The 18,472-nt window shown below is 44.9% G+C and overlaps 1 protein-coding gene across 8 annotated transcripts; it reads right to left on the bottom strand.

Moving 5' to 3' along the window:
* On the bottom strand, nt 1-17,375 carry LOC119539287 (HLA class II histocompatibility antigen, DM alpha chain). 8 transcript variants are annotated; one of them, XM_037842696.1, is made up of 9 exons: nt 17,218-17,375; nt 10,553-10,706; nt 9,610-9,683; nt 9,203-9,326; nt 3,311-3,753; nt 1,814-2,098; nt 945-1,223; nt 601-729; nt 1-220 (listed from the first exon to the last, which is right to left on the bottom strand). In XM_037842696.1, the coding sequence occupies exons 5-9, from the start codon at nt 3,396-3,398 to the stop codon at nt 216-218; spliced, it is 786 nt and encodes a 261-aa protein (XP_037698624.1). In that variant the 5' UTR covers nt 3,399-3,753; nt 9,203-9,326; nt 9,610-9,683; nt 10,553-10,706; nt 17,218-17,375; the 3' UTR covers nt 1-215. The 8 variants fall into 8 exon arrangements, with proteins under 8 accessions (XP_037698624.1, XP_037698623.1, XP_037698627.1 ...); XM_037842695.1 differs by lacking the exon at nt 17,218-17,375 and adding an exon at nt 11,861-12,001; XM_037842699.1 differs by lacking the exon at nt 17,218-17,375 and adding an exon at nt 11,861-12,001 and having other exon boundaries at nt 3,311-3,525.
* Nucleotides 17,376-18,472: the final 1,097 nt, after the last annotated feature.

The raw sequence follows: 18,472 nt of genomic DNA, 5'->3' as shown, positions 1-18,472 counted from the left end.
ATAGGCAGGGTATTCTGGGCTCTCCTGGATGCTTGGCCCAGAGACAGCAGAGCCCCCCCCCCGCCCCCCGCTTCCACACACACACACACACCACCCAGGGGGAGTCCCAGGGACTTCTGCTCCAAGAAGGTGAGATCCGGGGCCGGATGTAGGAAACGTGAGTCCCCACCTTGGATGGCTGAGGCTGTCGGCAGTCAGGCTCTGGTTAGGAAGAATCAATCTAAGGAGAAATAGAGGGATGGAGGAGAGCCATCAGGGGATCCCTGGGCTCCCCCTTCCTGTCTGCAGCACAGACCTACAGAGCTCAGTCTCTCCTTGTCCCGAAATCACCTTCAAGGACATTTTCTACAGCTCCCCATATCCTTCTTCTGCTACTCAAGTTCCTAACCCCCACCATCCCATGACCTACATATACTGTGTGTGTAACCAGGTCCCAGCCAGGAAGGTGTGTCCCACGGCGCCTGATACAGGCCTCCGCCCTCAGTGGCCTGAGGATCATTGTCTGTCCTCCCCATGCTACAGGATAATGCTGGGGCCCCACATAGGCACCGCTGTGCCTGGCTCCTACTGCCCCCCCCCCCCCCAGGTGCCCTGACGTACCACCTGAGCAAGGCTTTCGGAAGTAGATGATGAGGACGGTGCCTGCAATGATGCCCAGTACCCCCAGGCCAAAGGCGATGCCACACAGCACATTCTCCAGAATATCTGAGGGCAGAGCGTTCTGGGGCACTGGGGACAAAGACGAGCAGCTCAGCCTGGAGGCCTGGCCAGGGAGCTCCCACCCCCCCACCCCAGGGGAACCACCTGGGTGTCTGGGATAGCAAGGGAGAAACTGAAGCATGGAAGATTGAGGTTGACCCAGTGTGAGAACGGGCTATACAGTTCCAGAGTAGGGACAGAAGGTACCCCCAAAAGGAACCAGGCTTCAGGGGGTAGCCCCTCACCCCAATAGGCAATGGCAGTGTATCTGTCAATCTCATGAGTCACGATGCAGGAGAAAAGGTCAGAGGGTTCAGGTGTGAAGTTTAAGTAAGAAAAGGCCTGGAAGCTGAGTCCATCGACAGCTGAGACGTAAGTGGGCCCCTCTCCTTCCACAGGGGCTGAGTGATGCTGCCAGTTCACTGTCAGTGTGGGTGGGAAGAGATTACTGACAAAACAGACCAGCGTGTTGGGCTTGCCAAACTCCAGGGGCTTCAGCGTGAACACCTCGGCAAGAGGGAACCCTGGGAGGGAAAAAAGGGACAGGTTTACAGTTATCTCTGTGTCTGGAGGGGACAAGGCATGTACAGGAGAGGGGCTTTGGGAGGCAAGGAAGAGGTGGGGTCCGGGGCCCTGAGGGAGGTCTTCTTCCAGAAAAGAACTAGAGCTGGACCTACAGGCAGAGCCTGATCCAGGCAATTCTGGACCCTTCCCACCGACTCCCTGCAGTGCTTCCTGTGTAGAACTCACACTGGTGTCTAATCACCCACAGTCCTTTTAAAACGCAGGCACATCATCAGATACTTCCAGTCTCCCCTTCTGTCTTGCTGAGCACAGGTACACAAGTGCTAATGTTCAATGGGAATCAATTGGTCCCTGTTGAGTTCATCAAGTTCAGGAAATAGTTTTGAGAGTCCGCTGGATGCTAGGCACTTGTCTTCTGCTCCACAATCAAAACACAGGGTGCAGACCATGGCTGGTGGAAAAGTAAAGGTCCTAGGGCTGACCCGGGAGGCACTGGAGCAGGGGAACTGGTGTGAAGGGGAATAATTCTGCTTCTAGATTACTGAAGTTAGGGATGCCAGCCCTACCTCCCCACCCCCGCCCCTCTAACCTCTGGCCACTGGGATTTGCCCGTCGAGGTGGGGGCTTAGTTTCTGGATCATCTCCTGGCAGAACTCCTTGTCAAAGGCAATAGCGGAGGCATCTCCCTGCTCCTGAGCCCAGTAGGCAAATTCAGGCAGGCGAGGCACTCGGGCGTTGAGGGAGAAGTTGAAGGAGAAAAGCTGGTCCTCATCGTAGGCCTCAGAGAGGCCCAGGCTGGGATTCCCATCCTGGCAGTATACTGTGTGCAGGAACGTGTGGTTTTGCAGGTCGTCCCGCCACACTGGAGTGGGAGCTGCAAAGGAGATAGGGCTGGGTTCAGGGATGTGGGAGCTTCCTCCTCCTCCTAGAAAACAGCAAGGTCTGCTTCAGAGAAAGGAGGCAGAGGTGAGGTCTAATCCTTCCTGTTTGTTACTTAGATTCTCCTTCCCAATGGAGGTGAAGAAAAAATTATGGGAAGAGGTGCACAGGATCTCTCTGAACCTCCCCTGCCCATAATAAGGCCACTGTTCCACTGTCTAAACTGACAGATTCAGAGTCACCATGTTGGTTGTGAGCACCCAGCCAAGGAGGTAAGTAAAGACTGAAATTAGCCTGCATTCTGCTCACCAAGCCATGCTTCTGGCATGAGGCTGCATGCTCCAACAAGGGATACCTGCGTCTAATTCACATAAGGCCACCATGAGGACTCACTAAAGCCCTGGATGGGCTCCCCAGTCTTAGAAGGGAGAGGGAAGCAATGGTCACAGTTTCCCCAAACCACACATGCCACTCCACCACCCATGTGGTGCACTTGGAAAACCAGTCTCCAGGCTTGTCTTCAGCCCTGTTCCTTGGCACCAGACCTCTCTGAAAATGCCTTCCCCTTCTTTAACCCTCCAAACTTTGCAATGACAAAAGTGGGGGAAGTGACCCTATAGTGAGAGGAAATAATCCCTATTCTTTGAAGCCCTGGCAGGAACCCCTCCACCATCCTCACCCCAGTCAACAGGAATCTTTCTACTCAATACCTAGAGTAATAGATGTTTAGAATAAGAGGGATCCTTGAGATTATTTCTTCCATTCTGTCCCATCCTTTACAGAGAAGGAAACTAAGGACCAGTGAAATTAAGAAACTTTTCAAGAATCACAAGTGACTAGATGACAGAGTGCAGAGCAGAATCCTGAATAGAAGCGTGGAAATAACATGCTTTGTTCAAATCCCAGGTCCCCACCACTTTCCAGCAGTGTGAACTTGGATCAGTTACTTAAATCTCTGAATCTCACTTTCTTCATTTGTAAAATGGATATAATAATCTCTGCTTCAAAAAATTGAAGTGCCCCTGGCATTGTTTGCCTCCCATAAATAGTAGCTAGCTTCTACTGCCCACCCCCCCCCCACCCCCCCCACCCCCGCTCCAGTACTTCCCGCTGCTTATTAAATCCAGGGTTCCTCTTCAGATGCTCCGGATTGGCTCCCTAGGCTCTAACCCCGTCAGGATTGAAGTAAAGGGAGATACCGTCATACCTTGGGGGATGGCCCAGGAGTGGGGCAGAAGCCACAGAAGTTGTAGCAGCCGTAGCAGTGCAGCCCCCTGGTTCTGCTCATGATCCATATCTTCGCACCACACACTGGGTTTGCAGCTACCAACCCAGTGACCCAGGTCCGAAATCCTTCCCCAAGGGGTAGTCTTAGATCATGCTCTGTCAGCTCACTCCCAATAGTTGTTCTTGTCATTTTGGCTAAACCAATCACAGAAGTATAGGGTTTAACGTCATCAGTCGCTGGGGAGGTACCACCAGCTAGCAACTTCTGAAGTCCTGGCTCTTTCACCAGGCCAGAGTGCGGTGTTCTACCGGGCTGGGTAAGCCAGTGAAGGAATGTCTGCCTCCTGGTGGGGTCCCCCTTCAGTGTCAGGCTGCCACCGGGCCATGCAGCTCTTCAGAACAGTGCCACCCTGTGGCAGAATTCTGCAGTAGGGAAACATCTTACCACAGTAAATCCCTAGGGCCCTTTAAACCCCGCTTCTCCTCCCTCCTCCCATTCCAGGCTCCCTCCTTTCTCTCAGAAAGGTTACTCTCCTTCAAGCACTAATTCTTGAGCTCTAATTCTTTCTTGAATTCTTGAAAATTTAATAAGCCCTTGCTATTGGCCCAGTGCTAGAAATACAAAAATGAATAAGGCACATTTTCCTGCCTTCAAGGAGCTCAAAGTCTAGGGGGAGTCAATGAGTAAATAATTACACAACAATGGAATGGATACAGATAAGAATGTGACAAACATTTTGGAAGTAGTAATTTTATGAGGATGGGGGAATAGGTTGGGCACTATCAGGCAGACTTCTAAAATTCTTGAAGGGAAAGCAATTTGACCAGCAGAACAGTGAGGGAAGAGAAAAATATTTCAGGGCAAGGGGTAGGCAGATGTACAAAGGTCAAAGGCATCCAGCGCTCCTCTAGAGACCCCAGTGCAGTTGGATGTGAATGTCGTGGAAGCTGCTCATGTGTCGCTTTGTGATAACAGGAAGGAGAGGAGATAGGAGAGTGTCAAGAGGAGCTAGAAATTTAGCTGGGAGCCATATCACATAGCGCCTGATATGCCACAAGGAGGGTCTGGCTTTTACTTAGCAGGTGACAGAGATATTAAAACTGGGGAGTGACACAATCATTTTAGCATTTTAGAAAAATTGTTCTGATATTTCAAACAATAGATTGAGCTTGGAAAGAATAGGCAAAACTGCTGGTGAATCATCTATAGCATATTACATCAAGATAAAAAGTTGCACATATACATATACACACACCAGCCTCTTGTAGCAGTAAGCAATAATTTATGTAAGATAAGGGCTTGAATTAAGTCATGAACAAGGAGATGGAAGGAATAGAGAATTGAAATAATTAGGAGGTATAGTCAAAAGGATTTGGCGACTAATTAGATGTGGGAAGGTGAGGAAAGGAAGGAGTGAAGGATGACCCCTGGACTTCTAGTTCAAGTGGCTGGCTGGGTGGTCAGTGACAAACTGAACTGAAATAGGAGCAGGTTTGAAGAGGAAGAGAATGAATTCAGTTTTCTATGTGTTGAATTTGAGATGCCAGTGGAACAGCTAAACAGAACCATCCAGGAGGCAGTGAGGTATAGGGATGTGCTGGTTTGGATGTATTTTGTCCCCCCAAACTCCATGTTCTTCAGTGCAGTCTTGTGGGGGCAGATGTATTAGTGTTGATTAGGTTGGAACCTTTGAGTTAGGTTGTTTCTATGGAGATGTGACCCACCCAACTGTAGGTGATAACTCTGATTAGGTAATTTCCATGGAGGTGTGGCCCCATCCATCCAGCACGGGCTTTGATTAGTTTACTAGAGCCCTATAAGAGCTCAGACAGAAGGAGCTTGCTGCTGCAGCATTTTGAAGATGGCCACTGAAAGTAAACTTTTGCTAGTCCAGAATTTGCCTGGGAGAAACTAAGAGAACACCCCCAGGTTCCTAGAGAGAAATGTCCTGGGAAAAAGCCATTTTGAAACCAGAACTCTAGAGCAGACACCAGCCACGTGCCTTCCAGCTAACAGAGGTTTTCTGGATGCCATCGGCCACAGTGAAGTACCCTATTGTTGATGCCTTACCTTTGACACTTTATGGCCTTAAGACTAACTTTGTAACCAAATAAACCCCTTTATAAAAGCCAATCCATTTCTGGTATTTTGCATAAGAGCAGCATTAGCAAACCCGAACAAGGGGTATATGGATCTCAGGTATGGGCTGAAGAACCTAATTTGGGAGTCATCAGCCCAAATATTGGAGCAGAGGCCATGGATACAAGCACCCAAGTAGACTGTGCAGAAAGAACAAGAAGTGAATCAAGGATATGTCTGCATGGGTTCGAACCTCAAACCTTCTGTCAGCTATCATCCAGGATCTAATCTGGAACACAGAACCACTCAAGGTATTGTAAACTGAGAGAATGTAATATAGGGATTGGTTACAAAAGTGTTAAAGGGGCAAGAAATGCAAAAAGGAGAAGGAGGGTGGCTGGAGGTGCAAATAGGAAAGAGTGATACCTAGAAATCAGAAAAGGCTGCTATCTCCCCTTAGCTGGAGTCCCTAAGTCTACATCTGCTGCTGTCCTGTGGGAGACACCGTCACAGTTAGTTATGGATCTACTGAAAACGTGCCACCTCCATCCAGGCTGAAATCATTGAGAAGGTACTTCTGACCAGGAGGCTGGAGTCCTGAATCACCCAGTCTCGCTGCTGTTACATCTACCAGCAACTGCAAGCAACTGCCACTCTGTTAGATCCTGAAGCAGGAAGCTTCTCAGTTTCTCCTGCCTTCTCATCTTCACTGCCTCCTATTGGCCAAATACAACAGGAAACCAGCCAGCCAGGAAGGCGAGGAAATACACACCTTGCAGACTCCAAGGCCTAGTAGTGCAGACCACATTAAAGAAGGGTGGGCAAGGCACTAAGAGACAGTAGATAATCACCAGTACTCTGAAATACAGCAGTTTGTATTTGTAAGAATCTGGTGGCACCAGGACCATCCAGAGAGCTGGAAAGAACAAGGAGAAAGCAGATTCAAAGTAGAGAGGTGCTCCACAGAGGACAGGGTCAGCCTTAATGAATGCTATTGAGAAGTCAAAGAAAGACCGGAAAGTGTCCTTGGAGTTGGTAATTAGGAGATAGTTAACGAATTTATTGAGAACAGTTTCAGTGTTGTAGTGGGAGTTGACTCCAGATTGTGGTGGGCTGAGATGTAAGTGGGAGGTGAGGAAGAAACTGTCAGTGTATTTGCTCAAGTTTGATAGAGAAGAGAAAGAGAGAAAGACAGAAAGTGTGGGTGGGGGGAGAGGCAGTGAGGAAAATCTCATGTGGCAATTGAATAATCTGAGAAATTTATCTATGTGACTATGGACCACCAGTGTTCCCAAGACTTTCAGAATCCCTAGCTCCTTTTGATCAAGAACAGCAGGAATAACCTTACCCCCAACCCCCCACCCACACCTCCCACCAAATAAAAAAAACTATGACCTCCTGGATATTCTGAAACAGCAATGTGTGTGTATGTGGGGGGGGGGGCAGGGGTAACAGTCCCCCAAACAGAAGATTTTCGCAATGTCCCAACTTTGTGGACTAACCCATCTGTATTTCTGATGGCAGAGAGATGCAGGCCCCTTAAGAAAGTAGAAAGGCAGTGTGTAACATCATCAGGCCCGTAGGGGAAGATATGTGGCACTCAGCCACCTAGAGTTCTATACTAGGGGTGGGCAAACGTTTTCTGTAAATGACCAGGTTATAAATATTTTAGGACTTGTGGGCCACCTGATCTGTTGAGTACTCAACTGTAGCATGAGAACAGCAGAGCCTGGGTCCTAGTTTCTTCCTAGTTTTTCCTTCTAGTTCTCTGGCACCTTTTTCTCAGTCTCCTTTCTTTCAGCTACCCTTTAAATATTGGTGTTCCCTGGAGTTTTGTCCTCAACCTTTTCTTATTTATGGACACTGAAATGTGAATTTCATGTAATTTTCCTGTGTCACAAAATAGTCTTCTTCTTTTGATTTTTTTTCAACAGTTTAAAAATGTAAAAACCATTCTTAACTCTCAGACCATATAAAAACAGGCAGTAGGCTGGATTTTGCTCACAGGCTGTAGTTTGTTGTTCCACACATATAGTTAGAATTGGGATGAGGGGCCCAAAGTAAACCCACCCTTCAAAGAAGAGCCTCATTCTTCCTTACTTTTGGGAGTAGCAATTGGTTAATGAATACATTGTGCCCTAGTTATGACAGATTATTTGGAAAGAGATCTGGGGAAGAATTGAAGGAAGCGGACTGGGTGGGATGAACGAGGCAAAGGGGTCCAAGTTCCCCACAGAATAGAATGTGGACAGGACCAAAGTGAGAAGAAAGAGAACCATTCATCACCAAGACTAGGGTTAGGTGTGGTTAACCCCTTTCTCTCCCTTCTATAAATGACAACTGTATAACTAATAACAGTATAAATGAAAACAAGTTCAAACACTTATTGTTCCCTTCCCTCTATGTAATCTCTCTTCCTGCTAGACCCCTCTCCACCAATCTCCATAATAGATAGCTCAGAAATAGTCTCTGATCATTTTGGGGACAGGATAATACTGGGAAAGAGAGGAACAAGGCAAGCAGTTCTGTATCCCAGTAACTCACTGTCTACTTTGGTCATTAGGCATAAATGCCTATGAAAATAATAGCATAGCACCTGTAAATCCACTAGACCATGGCTTTCTAACCCTCAACTCTCGCATTGTTTTCTAGCACTGCCCTATTTTTTTTTTCCCTTCAGAGCCAAATTTCTTGAAAAAGTCATGGGCAACAATGTCTACACTTGAACACTTGCCATTTATTCCTTAGCCCTCAACAATGAATTTGTTCACCAGTATCTTCATGTTGTTAAATCAAATGAATCCTGTCAGTCATTGCAACATTTGAACAGTGGTGGTCATGCCCTCCTTCCTAAGGCAGTATTTTTGGCATCTCTGACAGCACTCCCTCCTACTTTTTCCTTCCCCTTCTCTGGCATCTCCTCCTCAGTCTCCTTCATGGACTCTTTTCTTCTGGCTACCCTTTTAATACTGGTGTTTTCTGGATTTTTGCCCTCAACCCTTTGTCTTTTTATATTATATACTTGCCTTGGATGGTGTGCTGGTTTGAATGTATTATGTCCCCCAGAAAAGGCCATGTTCTTTGGTGTAATCTTGTGTGGGCAGATGTATCAGTGTTGATTAGATTATAATTCTTTGAGTGTTTCTGTGGAGATGTGCCCCACACAACTGTGCATGATGACTCTGATTGGATAATTTCCATGGAGGTGTTACCCCACCCATTCAGGGTGGGTCTAAATTAAATCACTGGAGCCATATAAATGAGCTGACAAACACAAGGAACTCAGTGCAGCTTAAAGTGACTTTTTGAAGAGGAGCTACAGCCATGAGGGACACTTTGAAGAACACACAGAAGCTACAGATGACACAGTTTGAAGACGGCTGTTGAAAGCAGACTCTTGCTCCAGAGAAGCTAAGAGAGGACAAATGCCCCAAGAGCAACTAAGAGTGATATTTTGAAGAGGAGCTGCGGCCTAGAGAGGGACATCCTGGGAGAAAGCTATTTCGAAACCAGAACTTGGAGCAGACACCAGCCATGTGCCTTCCCAGCTAACAGAGGTTTTCCGGACATCATTGGCCATCGTCCAGTGAAAGTACCTGTTTATTGATGACTTACCTTGGACACTTTATGGCCTTAAAACTGTAATTGTGTAACCAAATAAACCCCCTTTATAAAGCCAATCCATTTCTGGGGTTTTGCATTCCAGCAGCATTAGCAAACTAGAACAGATGGTCACATTTGCTCCGACATGCCTTCAGTTACTATCTCTTTGCTGAAGTCTTCCAAATTTACCTCCAGTTCAAATCTTGCTTTGAGCTCCACGCTATCCACATACCCAATTGCCTTCAGACATTTCCTCTTGGATGTCCTGCAACAGCAGTTCCCAAACTGTATTCTCCATAAGATAATAGTGTTCCTCAAGAAATAAAAAAAAAAATACATTCATTTAATGGTAGCAATTTTTTATTTTTAAACTTATTTCAACACAGGTATAATAAAACACCAAACACATTTATATAATACAATAATTTGTTATATTTATTGTTGCAATTTTTTTTTATTTTGGGTTGCAAGCAATAGAAACCAATTCTGGCTAACAAAAAGGGGGAGGGGTATTGGAAGGATACTGCACTAGCTCATGGAATCAAAAGAAGAGTTGAATAAGCTAGCTCTAGAAAGGGTAGCTCCAGGGGCCCTACCAGCAGAGGCTGAGTTGCCGTTAATATGCTTCATCTTCAAAGACAGCCAGCTTCTGTATCTTTCCTTTCAAGTTCTGCATTGATGGAAAAGACAGTCTGACTGGCTTAGCTTGTAATAGGTGTGTGCCTACAGATCAGTCAGTTGTGGCTAGGCATAATATCATCTTTAGGTACTGTGCCAGTTTGAATGTATTATGTCCCCCAAAATGGCATTATCTTTGATGCAGTCTTGTATGGGCAGACGTATTAGTGTTGATTACATTGTAATTCTTTGAGTGTTCCCTTGGAGATGTGACTGTAGGTAATAATTCTGATTAGATATTTCCATGGAGGTGTGGTCCTGCCCATTCAGCGTGGGCCTTGATTAGTTTACTAGAGCACTATATAAGCTCAGACAGAAGGAGTGAGCTTGCTACAGCCACGAGGGACACTTTGAAGAACGCACAGAGAGCCAAGAGCAACTAAGAGTGACATTTTGAAGAGGAGCTGCAGCTAAGAGAGGACAAAACACCCCAAGAGCAACATTTTGGAGAATGCCATTTTGAAACGTAACCTGGGAGCAAGCAGACGCCTTCAATGAGCCTTCTGAGCTAACAGAGGTTTTCTGGACACCAATGGCCATCCTTCAGTGAAGGTACCCCCTTACCTTGGAAACCTTATGGCCAAAGTAACTTTGTAACCAAATAAATCCCCTTTATAAAAGCCAATCCATTTCTGGTATTTTCCATAACGGGCAGCATTAGCAAACGGGAAGAGATTTGTACTATAAGTATTCTCAAAAAAAAAAAAAAAGGATCATCAGGAAACAACCAACCATCTCAATATAGTTAGTTATCTTCAACATATGGCACCCTAGACTATTGCATGAGGTCCCCTGAGGCATAAACATGGGGTCAGATCTGTGCACTAATGCTCAGATAGCATCTCCCAGTTAATTAATTACCTGAGTGATATCTGTCAACTTCTTGATGCTCTCTGGTCTGTCCTGTGTCTTGACACAAATTCAAAAATAGATACTGTGATATGATTCAATGTTGATTTATTAATAAAAAGTAATTCATTTCCTTTGGATCTGTGACTAGAAGAAGTTGTTTTTTCTAAAAAACAAAACAAAACAAAACATTTTGCTAGAAAAAATTTCAAACATACACAAAAGAGAGCAATGTACCCCCATGTACCCTCAGGAGTTTCAAAAATTTCCAACATTGTAACATTCTTCCATCCTTTTTTGATCTTGTTTCCCATTCCACACATAACTTTTTTTTTTTTTTTTTTGCTGGGTATTTTAAAGCAAATTTTATCATTTGATTTCATCCGCAAACAATTCTAAGGGTATCTATAACAGATAATACCCTTTCTTTTAACATAATTACAATACCATCATCATAACCAACAAAATTAAGAACAATTTCATTTAACCCAATCTGTGTTCATTTTCCAATTATCTCAAAAATGTCTGAGAGAGGGAAATTTTAAATGAAAAACAGCATTTTATGGTTTTCAAACTGTGCCTTCATTAACAAAAAAAAAGGTTGGTGAGTTTTATATTTTACATTGCTTCATAAATCCATGTTGGTAATTCAATGGTGAATTCTAATGTAGCATTCCATAGGCAAATAAGCTTAGGAACTGCCACCCCAAATGCATCTCCATCTCAAGATTTACAAAATTAAATGCATCACCTTCCTTTTCCAACATATTCTGTGTTCAGTACTAGTAAATAACCTGACTGTCCAGGCAATCACCCCAGGTACATATGTGGGAGTCATCCTTGACGATTCCATCTTCTTCAAACCTTCCCATCCAATTGTTTACCAAGTCCTATCAGTTCTACCTCTTTAATATTTCTTGAATCCGTTCTCCCTTTTCTTTTTATTCCCACTAGTTTAGGCCTTCAATGGTTTGTTTGTTTTTTCCCTGGATCACTGAAACTATCTTTTAATTGGTCTCCCTATATCTTGATCTTATTCTTAATTTCCACAGTGCTGTCAGAGGAATTTCTTTATTATGCATATATTTAATCATATTATACTTCTGAAAGAAATCTTTCAATGAGTCTGTCATCTGCTTCCGTTGGCATGATCCCTAATGATCTGGACCCTACTTATCTGTTTCAGTTTGTCCTTTGGGATGATATCTTACCTCCTTCAGGAAGCCTTAGAACCCAGAGTCCAGAGTATACTTGCCATTACCATCATTTTTATTGTTATTATTCTCTACCGTTTATGCATTGGCTTCACAGTTACCTCACCTCCTTAAGAGATTGCTTTCCATTCTTTTTTCATATCCTCAGCATCCATTAAGAAGACCCACCAAGAAGTTCCTGCTCATTGAATGAATGAATGAGCTGCCAGTCTCTAGAGATGTTGAAGCTGAGACTGGAAGAGCCTTCAAGTATTAGATGTGATGGACTCATTCCTTCTGGCCCAATATTTCAATAAATCTTATCAGGCATGTCTATGGACTACTCTAACCAACACTTTCACCACCACCTCCCCTGTGCACCCCACTCTTCCCACTCCATTCTAAGTCCTTCCCAAGCTCCCTGCCACCTCCTACTTCAGAGAGCCAACCTAGATATCTGGTTCCCAAATTTATCTTTATTCCCAGCTCAGTGTATCCCTTTATATCCATATTCATCCTTCCCTTTTAGCTACATTATGATGATGTAATAATCCTCACAAGTACTGTACAAGGTAGGATTTATTATCCCAATTACATAAACAAGAAAAACTAAGCAGTGGTTCAAAGATGTTCATTCATTTATTTATTTAGCAAATATTTAATGACCACTCTCTATGTGCTAAGTGGTATGCTGGGCATCAGACACCTGCCATCATCAAACTTATGGCCTAATGAAAGTAAAGAATCATTAAACAAGTAAACATACAAATCAATAAAAACAATTTGTAAAAGGTACTATAAAAGACTTGAGATCCATAAGAAAGATTAACTGAAGTGGGGAACCTAATGATATTGAGATGAGACTTGAAGGGTGAGTAGGAGTTAGCCAGGCAGAGAGTGGGAAGAAAAGTATTCCAGCAGAGGGAACAACATGTGTAAGGCCCTGGAGGCAGGCCAGGGGATGGTGCCTAATTTGTGAGAGGGAGAGGACAGCAGATGAGGCCAGAGGCAGGCAAAAGCAAGGCAACGTGGAACCGTGTGGGCCACAGTGAGAAGTCTGGATTCTCTTCTAAGTGCAGTTAGTTCTGATGCCATGACTACTTTACTTCTCATCTCATGCTTGAATCTTTGCTAAGGTTCCTAACTGACCTACCTCCAGTCTCTCCAAAGCCAATCCATGGTGCGTACTGCTGTCAAATTAATCTTCCTTAAAAGGTAGCACTCACTTCCCCTCCCAAAAAACTTAAATAGCTCCCTCTTTTCTATTATATTCAGTCTGAATTACTTGGCCTGGGTTTTCACCCTCCCCATACTCTGGATTCTATTCACAGACTATGGAAACTGCTTTCCAATATCAGTAATGACCCCCAATTATCAAAAGTAAGTCCTCCTTCTCACTCCTTCTTCATTTTCTCACACCTATATCCAGGATTGCATTTCCTCATTCAATCAGAATAACTACAGGGGTTATTAACCTGTAGTCCACAGACCATAAAATTCAGGGGTCCATGAACTTGGACAGAATTTTTTTAAAAAGTCATCTTTATTTTCAATAACTTTTAATTGAAAATTAACTTGTCCTTCAATTATGAATGCAGAACCTGTGATATTGTCACCAATGGAAATCACCATCAATTAATATTTTCATTTCATATTATATTTGCTATAGACATCTCAAAATATCTCTAATTTAAAACCATGGGAATTATTAGACCTGCTACTATCATGTTATTTAATGATTAATAAATAAACACATGCATGATACTAATAAACTATATTACTAGACTGTCACACATTCCTTTAAATATTTGATAACTGTTTCATATTTTATTTTATGCATTTACAGACATTATTTTGAAACAAGGTCTATAGGCTTCACCAAATTGCCAAAGAAGTCTATGGCACAATAAAGCTTAAGAATCCCAGTTTTAGTCATTCATTCAACAAACATGAAATCCTCACTGGAACCCTCTCTTGTTCTGGCTTCCTCACTTTGTTTTTCTGCTTCACCTTCTTGTTTGATGCTCTTCCATTGGAACCACTTCCTATTCTTGCTCTCTCCTTGAGGAGTTAATCCAAAACTCAGTCCTTGACCTCAACTCAATTGTTTTATACTTCCTCCATTACAATTCTCACCTACCTTCATGGCTGATTCAAACATCATCTCACATACCAAAAGTATGGCCTTGGGCAAATTATTTAACATCTTTTGTTTCAGTTGCTTCATTTGAAAATGGGATGATAATAATAGTATCTACTTTATAGGTTTGTTGTAAGGATTAAAATAGTCAATACATGTAAAGCACTTACAGGAGTGCTTGATACATTTTAAGTACTCAATAAATGTTAGCTATCACCAGTTTTGTCTCCTTCCAACTCCTGATGTTTTTATTTGACATTTATTAACAGATACAATGCTAGCCACCGGATATAGGAAGATAAGAGTTCCTATCTAATGACATAATTCTGATCAAGTCATTGCTCAAAAACTTTCAGTGACTCTCCAACTGGGTCCAAACTTACACTAACTGTCCATAATATGGCTTCCACAAATAAACTTACTTCAGTCTTCTCTCCCCCTGCTCTACTTCTTGCTGTTTAGCCAGATTTGACTACACAGCTCTCTTGAAAATGACCTGCCCTGTTCTGTTTGTCTTTCCTCACACCATTCCCAATATATCAAATATGCACCTGAACTTGACAGCAGTGACTTTTTCCTTACTATGATCACTATGATTAATTCCCCAATACAATGCATGGTGCCCCAAATTACATGTGGTTATATAATCTTACCTAAGTCACATACTTAGTTAAGCATCAACTCCCTTCAACAAACATTTTGTGAGTACTTTGTATTGGCCAGATACTGTGCCAGGAACTGGGGGTATTTAAAAAAAAAAAAGGGAAAATACAACACGGCCCTGCTTTCAAGGAGATCAAAGTCTAGTAGGGGAGAGAAACATGTAATCACAGCAATGTCATTCATTGTGAAAGGTGCAATCAAAAGAGGTAGGTTGAATTCAGGAGGCAAGAGAAGGCTTTTCAAAGTTGATGGTTATTTGGGCTTAGATGGAATGGGGAAAAGCCTGTTCCATGTAGAGAGAATAGTATGTATAAAACATAGAGGCATGAAACAAAATGGTGTCTGGGGAACAGCTCAATATGGCTAGAATACACAGCCCAAAAGGAAGGTGCTATACTTGAGGCTGGAAAGGTAGGGAGACCTTTCTGGCAAGCACAGGAATATGCTCACAAAGCCAGTGAGGACATAACGCAGGGATTAAAAAGAAACATATGGCCAAAGCTGTATTTTGGAAAGCTCACTCCTGTCAGGACTGTGGCAGAGGAAAGGTCTAGGGCAGCACTGTTCAACAGAACTTTCTGCAATGCAGTATTCTATAATTTGTGCTGTCCTATATGACAGCTACTAGCCAATGTGCCTAATAAGAACTTGAAATGTGGCTAGTGCAACTGAGGAACTGAATTTAAAATTTCATTTAATATTAATTTAAATTTCAGTAGCCACATGTTACTAGTAGCTACCTTATTGGACAGTGCAGCTCTTTCAAGATTGAGAAATCAGTTAGGAGGCTGTTGGTAAAGTTCAAGTGATAAGACTAGGGCAGAAGTGTGATTCACTGAACATTTAAGGAGCAAAATAAAGGTCTGGGAGATGTAAAGCTTCAAGAAAAGGAAATCAAGAATGGGCTCCCAGATTCCAAGCTTTGTGACTGAATAATTGCCACTGGTCAGATAATATAAGTGAAGGAGGTCTAGGTGCAAACAGAATGCATCAGTTTTGAACATGTTGAAGTGTCTGAGGGTTATCTAAGTGGGAAAATTTAGTATCAAGTTTAGCTAAGGACAGCTGTCTGAACTAAAAAAACAATTTAAGAGGCTTTGAGCCACTGAGTGAGATTACTCAGAGAAGATGAATAGAATTAGAAGCAGACTGAGGCAAAATTCTGGCAAACATCAACACACAGGGAGAGGCTAAGGAAGAAGAGTCCATAAAGGAGGGAGGTCAGGGGAGTTGGAACAGAGAAGTAGAAAAAGAAACAGATGAGACTGGTCACAGAAATCAAGAGTATAAAGAATTTCAGAAAGGAGAGCATGATCAAATGTCCAATGATTCAGAGGTCAAAAAAGTTGAGAAGTGAAAAATGCTTTCTGACTGCCAATTAAGAGGTTCTTGGTGAAATGTGCTAGAACTGTTTCAGAGGTGGGAGCCTTTCAGAGTGAGTTAAGAGTGGGGACAGGGGCAAAGAGAGGGATAGCACATTTAGATTATAATTTCAAGACCTGACTGAGCAGGGGAGTTGAGAGATAAATAAGAGTCTACAAGGGGATACTATATTGACAGCAGAGTTTTTTCTTTTTCTTTGGTTGGGAAATCAGTAGAATGGATAAGTTAAAAACAGCAAAGGGCAGAGAGAATGGAGGATAGTCTCAGGTAATAGAGATTGAATAGATCAAATGAAAAGGGATTTCCTTAAACTGAAAGGAGGACCTCCAGTGAAAAGATGAAGGGATACAGACATGACCCAATTTACAGTTGTGAGAAGGGAAGCCTCTGATTCTCCTACAAGTTGGTTTTCCGTCCCAAGAGGTGATACCTGCTGGTGGGGAATAGGGGTTGGAGAAAAAACTTGAATCATACTCTGAGGTTCAAAGGAGAGGTTATTATTGGCTAAGGATAAGTAAAAGGTTGCCTTAGGTGACAACTGAATTACAATTAACATTTTGTATTACCAATCCCTATATTCTGAGGGATTAAAGATTGAGATAGTACAGGACAAAGCCCTAGGCGAAATTCGAAGGGTTTTATCTTACAACGACACCACGAGATCAACAGAGAAAGAAAAGTGATCAGAAGGCTGGTAGGTTTTCTGGAAAGCAGTGGAGAGATTGGCAGGTCTCAATGAAGTAATTAAATCTAGGACAGGTTCAAGAGAAATGAGACTGTAAAACTACTTAAGCCAAAGACGCCGAATAAACTACCCACATCTACCGTCCGCACACCGAGGGTGATAAACTACCTCTCCCATCGTCTAACCACATTACACCAGAGGAAGGGCCCCCACCCTGCAAATCCCTCACAGCTCCAGGCTCACGCCCCATTATCCTTTACTGACAGGAGTTCCGAGGCTCGCATTCCCGCGGGACTCGAGCCAGCCGTCCCAAGCTACGCCTTACATCTGGGAAAGAGGACTCAAGCCAGGTCGCCCAGGACCTGCAGGGGAGGCCGCAGGCAGTGGGGGAAGGGCCGCTGAGACCGAAGATAAGCGGGCAGCGCCAGCTTCCGCCCCACCCACTGCGCGCGCTCCAAGACCCACCACGGGAGTGACAAGTCGGGTTCGGACGCCTGCGCACTACCGCTCTCCCCCGCGGCGCTCCTTTCCCCTCCCCCAACCGGTCGCAACCCTGCGCCTGCGCCTGCGCTGTGCCTGTTCCCGGGCTGCGGCAGCCATGCTGAACCCGTACCGAGTGGCAAGTGGGGGGGACAAGGTCGACGACAGCGAGATAGAAAGCCGGAGATAGGGAGAAGCAACGGCCTTAGGGCGCTCAGGGTCTCGGGAGGTAGACTTGGTCCATGCGGCCCCTTGGCTCCTTGAGCGACCCCCAGGAACGTCCGAAAACTGGCCTCCGTGGCGGGGTGGGGGGGAGAGGGAGCGGCTGGCACGTGACCCCCGTCATCCAATCTGGGTGCTGCTGACGTGGCCGCGCGGCCCCAAGGCTCTCCCCACCCCCAGCTTGGCCAGGAAGGGAGGGGCTGTGGGCTACGCCCCCTCCCCCAGCACCGCTTCAGTTTCGGGGGGGTGGCACCCCGGATTACGTCCTCCCCCCACACCAAGACGAGGGGAACAGTGGAGACCCCCTGGAAGGTTCCAGGATCCAGGTGAGAAGGGGCCCTTGGGGGGGGGATGATGCTGTCATTTAAGTGCTTAACCAGTGGTGGGGAGTCCGCGAAGGGGATTCTTGGGGTTCAGAGAAGATTCCCGGGGGTGGGAGGATTTGTCTTTTAACCGCTTTACAACCAGTGGGATCGTGAAGGGTGCGAGCGGAGAGGGCCCTTTTGCTGGGGGAGGGTAGTGACGAACCTCCTGCCTCCGTATCAATTGGCGGGCAAAAGGGTATGGGGGTGGTGTGTTTCCCCCCCCCCCCCGATTCCATCCGTCCCCTGGGGACACAGGAACCTGGAGCCAGGTGAGAAGGGATCCTTTTGGGGGCCGGAGAGAGAGGTGACAGGCTGAGGATTAGGTGACTCCAGCTCCTACTCATGGATGTAAATGCTTAAGAGTTGGCAACTCAGGTTGCGAACTGGGATTGTTCCCAGGCGCCCACTCACTTTCTCCCAAGAGACTATGGAAGGAGCATTTCTGTGCTCCCATTGTGTCAGGGGTAGGAAGCTCGCAGTCAGCACATGGCATCTTGGAGGTTATACTTCGAGTCGTTTATCGAATTTTTGTGCATTCACGTGGATTTGGCCTCAGGGACCTTCTGCAGAAACCTTCCTTGCACCCTGCAGGGTCTTACCTAAGCCCGTGTTTGCCCCAGGCTTGAGAGAGCTTATAGGATAAAAGCTTGGTGTGCTCTTGGGAGCAGAAACCAGGCCCAAGATGGGTGCTGGGAGGGGGTTGGTAAGCCTGGCCAGAGCCTGGAGGGCGTGAAGCCCGGACCTGGAATGATTTCACTGCTCCTAAGGTTTCGGATTTCTCCGGGGTGGCCTCGCCTCTTG

Source organism: Choloepus didactylus, chromosome 7 (assembly GCF_015220235.1).
Source record: "Choloepus didactylus isolate mChoDid1 chromosome 7, mChoDid1.pri, whole genome shotgun sequence".
NCBI classification, from domain to species: Eukaryota; Metazoa; Chordata; class Mammalia; order Pilosa; family Megalonychidae; genus Choloepus; species Choloepus didactylus.
The sequence above is the reverse complement of the archived record's forward strand: the minus strand, read 5'-3'. Positions and strand labels throughout refer to the sequence as shown.

Excerpts from the sequence above, each read along its gene's own strand:
- LOC119539287 (XM_037842696.1), bottom strand. The coding sequence starts at position 3,398 with ATGGATCATGAGCAGAACCAGGGGGCTGCACTGCTACGGCTGCTACAA. Across the intron at positions 2,099-3,310 it reads CTCCTGGGCCATCCCCCAAG|CTCCCACTCCAGTGTGGCGG; the intron begins GTATGACGGTAT and ends TCTCCTTTGCAG. Across the intron at positions 1,224-1,813 it reads GCAAATCCCAGTGGCCAGAG|GGTTCCCTCTTGCCGAGGTG; the intron begins GTTAGAGGGGCG and ends TTTCCCTCCCAG.